Raw genomic sequence first — 5,248 nt, forward strand, 5'->3', positions numbered from 1 at the left:
AACAGTTGAAGGACCTGGAAGCTGTTGCCTCTGGAGAGCACGACTGGGATGTGAAAGGGTGGGTCAGGGAGTTTGAATTTCTTCCTTATGCTAGCATTGTATTAATCATGTAAATTACCTTGATAGAAATAAATAATTTTAAAAAAAGACAAAACAGATTTGCTCGGTCACTGCGTCCTTAGGATGGAGTCCTTGTTGGGGCCAGGCTCTGAATGGTCCTGGCCCACGGGCAGCCTGGTGCCGTTGGAGAAAGGTGGTGTGCAGGCCCAAAGCCACGCTCCCCTGGTTTCTAGGAGGGTGTTGGGTGGATGAAGGGAGAGGTGAGTCCCAGAAAGGAGAGTCAGCTCTCATGGGCCCGTCACCTCCTCCCCTCCTCCCAGAGTGGAGCTTTGGCTCCAGACCCCTGCAGCAGGGAGAGGGGGGAGGCCTTTGTCACTGGACCCTTGGGCTTCGGGCTGGGCGGGGCTCAGAGCCCCTCCTCCTCTGTACCCCACATTGGGAGTTCCCAGGACTAGGGTGTGCTTTGCTCCCCCAGCCCGGCCCTGGGCTCCCTCCCCACGTGCCTTCTGCACAGTCACCCAGCAGGAGTCCCGCTCCATCTTACTGGGGCCTTCATCATCCCCTGCGTTTCACAGCCATAAACAAGCAAGACGGGTATTTAAACTTTAGATACGGAACGTAGTATCGTGCAGGGTACTTTCTTTAATACTGTTTTGGAGATTCATCCGTCTGGTATCTGTAGCTCTACTTCAGTGTTCTAATGGCTCCAGACCCCGTTACCGCCTAGCCACAAGTGATCCTACTGGGCCATCTCCAGGGGGTGCCGGACTCTCCCCCACTGCGCTGGGTGGAGTGGGGGGCTCCAGGCAGGCTTCTCCCCCCTCCCACCCCCACCAAGTACTCTTAGCCCGGAGGATGTGCAGCGTCAGGGGACCCTGGTGACCCGCGTCGTGCTGCGCTGCCCGCCCACTGCACACTCCAGGCAGCTCTCCAGGCCAAGGGCCCCCCTGGGGAGGCTGCTTTCCACACGACTCTGGGGTCCCTGTGGTCCTCCAGGCCCCTCCAGGTGTGCCCGCAGCCCCCTCTGCATCCCCTACCCCACCAGTCCCTGCGCCAGTCACCCCTCCATCAAAGCGTTTTTACTGACAGCTTAGGAGGCTGGTCAGCCTTGGGAACAGTAACCGCAAGAGATGGTAGTGACCATGTTTTGAGCAGCTACCGTGTGCCAGGCGTAATGCCAAGACCCGTGCCTGGATTAATGCTCACAGTAAGCTGAGGAGGGGCTCTTATCATCCCAGTTTGCAATTGAAGAAGCAGACGGGAGAGGTTGAGGTGCACACCCCCCCCATTCCCACCACCAAGCCCAGGGCGCTGGGCTCGGCTCACTTCTCCCCCGTTCCACAAGGCCTTTGTAGGGAGGGCTGCCATTGCTTCTAACTGCCCCCCCAGGGCTCCCCACAACCAAGTTGGGCCCCTCCTGCCTTAGAGGTGCATCCTCTGTACTCCCAGCCCCTCTGTGGCCCCTCGATAGGGAGACTTGGGAGCAAGGACTTTGTTCCCTTCACTCCCAGAATCACGCCTTCCCTTTTGCTGCAGAGACAGGCAGAGGGCGAGGGGCAGTTTCCATGGAGAACTGCAGTTCAGGTCCCCAAACTGGTGCTGTCAGGCTGGGGGATCTAGGTTGGACCCCATTTGCACCACTGCTTACCCAACAGGTGATCTGAACAAATCCATTTTCCTTGTGCCTTACTTTCTTCATTGATAAAGGAGGTCGATAATCGTCCACTTCGGGGCACCTGGCGGGCATGCGACTCTTGATCTTGGACTTCTGAGTTCAAGCCCCATGTTGGGTATAGAGGTTACTTTAAAAAATAAAATCTTTTTAAAAATTTTTTATCAGGGCGCCTGGGCGGCTCAGATGGTGAGGCGTCTGCCTTCGGCTCAGATCATGATCTGAGTCGGCTTCTCCCTCTGCCTCTCTCCTGCTTGTGCTGTTTCTCTGTCTCTCGAATAAATAAAATCTTAAAAAAAAAAAAAAAAAAAGATCAGAAGTCCTAGAAAGGGCTTTCATTAAAATAAGTAAATAAATAAATAATTTTTAATTTTATTTTTTAATTTTTTTAAAAGATTTTATTTATTTGACAGAGAGAGACACAGCAAGAGAGGGAACACAAGCAGGGGGAGCGGGAGAGGGAGAAGCAGGCTCCCCGCAGAGCAGGGAGCCCGATGCGGGACTCGATCCCAGGACCCTGGGATCATGACCTGAGCTGAAGGCAGTCGCTTAACCAACTGAGCCACCCAGGCGCCCCCCTAAAATTGTTTTTAAAGATTTTATTTATTTATTTGAGAGAGAGAGTGAGGGAGAGAGAGAGTGCACACACAAGCCAGGGAAGAGGCAGAGGGAGGGAGAGGCAGACTCCCCGCTGAGCAGGGAGGCTGATAAGGGAGCTCAATCCCAAGACCCTGAGATCATGACCTGAGCTAAAGGCAGACACTGAATGACAGCCACCCAGGCGCCCCCCAAAATAAAATCTTTTTAAAAAAATTATCCCACCTCGTGGCATTGTTTGGAGATCAAAATAAGACATTTCAGGGATGCCTGGGGGGCTCAGTCGGTGAAACGTCTGCCTTCGGCTCAGGTCATGATCCCAGGATCCTGGGGTCGAGTCCTGTGTCAGGCTCCTTGCTCAGCGGGGGGCCTGCTTCTCCCCCTGCCTGCTCTGACTGCCCCTACCCCTGTTTTGTGCTCCCCCCCACCCCAGCTTCTTTCTCTCTCTGACAAATAAAATTTTTTAAATTTTTTTAAAAGATTTTATTTATTTATTCATGAGAGACAGAGAGAGAGAGAGAGGCAGAGGGAGAAGCAGGCCTCCCGCGGAGCAGGGAGCCCGATGCGGGACTCGATCCCAGGACCCTGAGATCATGACCTGAGCCGAAGGCAGACGCTTAACCATCTGAGCCACCCAGGCGCCTGACAAATAAATTTTTTTAAAAAAAGAAAAAAGAAGGGGCGCCTGGGTGGCTCAGTTGGTTAAGCGACTGCCTTCAGCTCAGGTCATGATCCTGGAGTTCCGGGATCGAGTCCCGCATCAGGCTCCCTGCTCAGCAGGGAGTCTGCTTCTCCCTCTGACCCTCCCCCCTCTCATGCTCTCTCTATCTCATTCTCTCTCTCAAATAAATAAATAAAATCTTTAAAAAAAAAAAAAAGAAGAAAGACATTTCAGGATCCCTGGCGTCTGGGATCAAGAAAATGTTCCATGAGTGGTGTGGTTGCTGGGGGTGGGGTGAGGCCTGATTATTTCGGGGTTTGCATCCGTCCTGGGCTGGGGCTCAGGCAAGAATGGGTCAGGCTCTGCCCTCTGGAAGAGGTTGTTAAACACATACAGCCACAGAGGAATACTCCAGGGGACTATTCAGATGAGGGCCATGTAGGCAGGATCCTGAATGATGAGTGCAAGTCTGCTGGGTTGGGAAGGAAGGGAAGGACGTTTCGAGGACAGAAACACAGAGGCGGGCAGAATCGCAGTTTGTTAGGTAAGGCAGAAAGATAAAAACTGGCCAGAGACAGTGGTCTTGGGGGGGGTCACAGCCAGAGAGTAGGCTGGAGGTCCACAGGGCCTTCTCCTGCCCAGGCCAGGGCTGGGGTAAGAGGAGGGGTTTACTTTTTATTGTGGAAGCCATGGGAAACCACTAACCATCTCAGGGAGGGCTCCATGTGACCAAGCTTGTGGTTGCAAGCATCCAGCCACAGCTGGGAAGTGGGTTGGAGGGCTCCCACCTGCTAGTGTGGGAGAGGGTGGGGGAGGGGTGGGGGGAAAAGAGACAGCCCTCAGGAGAGGAGATACACAGAGAGTTCTTGAATGATACAGAGGACCCCCACCAGTCAGCGCTTCTGACCCCACTAGGGTTCTTATAGCCCCCCAGTCTTTCCTCTGCTGGTGCCCAACCTGCAAGAGCTCTGGCTAAGGAGGCATCCCTTTGCCCATGTCCGCCCATCCCCTCAGTTCTTCTTGAGGGGGAGCAGGGGCGCCCCCAGCGGAGCGTCAAGATGAGCTCTAGGTGAAGGCCCACCCACTCAGAGAAGATACTCCGATAACCCACGCCCCTGCCCCAGCAGCCTGGACCCCTCTTCCCTCTCCATCCCTCCCCCTACCTTTTGGGAGCTGAGCGAGTACCGCGGGGGCGAGCGGGGCGGGGCCGGCGAGCAGTTATAGCTGGCCTCGCCGCGCTGCGCCCCCGACGCTCCGGCTCCCCGACGCTGCAGTCCCGCGGCGCGCCCAGCCCCATCTGAGTTAGCTCCTGGCCTGCCCCGCCGGGCGGCCGTCAACTTGAGCACCCTGGCGCGGGGCACGGGCGTGCGGGGCCCTGCGGGCCGGCCGGTGCTCGCATTGTTGCTGCTGCTGGCGCTGCTGGCGCTGCCCGCTGGCGCCTGGTACAAGCACGTGGCGAGTCCCCGCTACCACACAGTGGGCCGCGCCGCGGGCTTGCTCATGGGGCTGCGCCGCTCGCCCTACATGTGGCGCCGAGCGCTGCGCCCCGCTGCCGCGTCCCTTGCCTGGGACACCCAAGGCCTGGGCGCGTCCCCCCAGGGGCTATCCGCCAAAGACACCCTCTCTCCGGCGCCCGTCCCTCGCGGTGCTCTCCTGCTCTCCTCGGGGGTTCGGGAACTGTTGGAGATGGGACGCAGGTACTCCCGCGCAGGGCGCGAACTGCGCAGCCCGAGCCTGAACTGGAGCCGCGGCAGGGCGCCCATTCCTGGACCTCCGTGAAGCAGGCCAGGTATGTGGGGAGAGAAAGGGGGCCGGGACAGCAGCGGGTGGAGGATATCTGGAGAGATCTGGGCCCGGAGCGCACGCCCGCGTGCCCACGAGACACCCTACGACCTTCCTATCTCCCACTTCTTGCCCAGAAAGCTTTCCAGGAGCCTTGGGGGGGGGGGGGGAGGTAAGGGTTAGTGGAGGGTGCACAGCCTTCTCCCCAAGGTCCTGCTCTGTTCTTTCTAGAGCCTTCGGAGTGTCTCGTGTTCAGCCATGGTCCGCGCAGTGAACCATCTTCGCTGGCCCCCACCTCTCCCCAGGGCCATCCTGAACGCAGCCCTTGCTGGTGATGCCCCCTTTTCTGACCCAGGAGTCTACTCCTCCTCCTGGGCGAACAGCTCAGGCCAGGCCAGGTGGTCTGGTCAATAAAAACTGCCTGGTTCATGTGTTCCCGCGTGTGACCCTTTTCCTCCACGCTGTATACTTGGCAT

At 57.2% G+C, this 5,248-nt stretch overlaps 1 protein-coding gene across 1 annotated transcript; it reads left to right on the top strand.

The window, feature by feature from the left end:
• The first annotated feature begins 4,048 nt into the window (after window positions 1-4,048).
• LOC110579167 (neuropeptide W-like) lies at window positions 4,049-4,769 on the top strand. Its single transcript, XM_021688710.2, has 3 exons — window positions 4,049-4,059; window positions 4,265-4,544; window positions 4,590-4,769. Exons 1-3 carry the CDS (start codon window positions 4,049-4,051, stop codon window positions 4,767-4,769), a joined length of 471 nt encoding a protein of 156 aa, XP_021544385.2.
• The last annotated feature ends 479 nt before the right edge of the window (window positions 4,770-5,248 follow it).

This window comes from Neomonachus schauinslandi, unplaced genomic scaffold (genome assembly GCF_002201575.2).
Source record: "Neomonachus schauinslandi unplaced genomic scaffold, ASM220157v2 HiC_scaffold_135, whole genome shotgun sequence".
In the NCBI taxonomy this organism is placed as follows: Eukaryota; Metazoa; Chordata; class Mammalia; order Carnivora; family Phocidae; genus Neomonachus; species Neomonachus schauinslandi.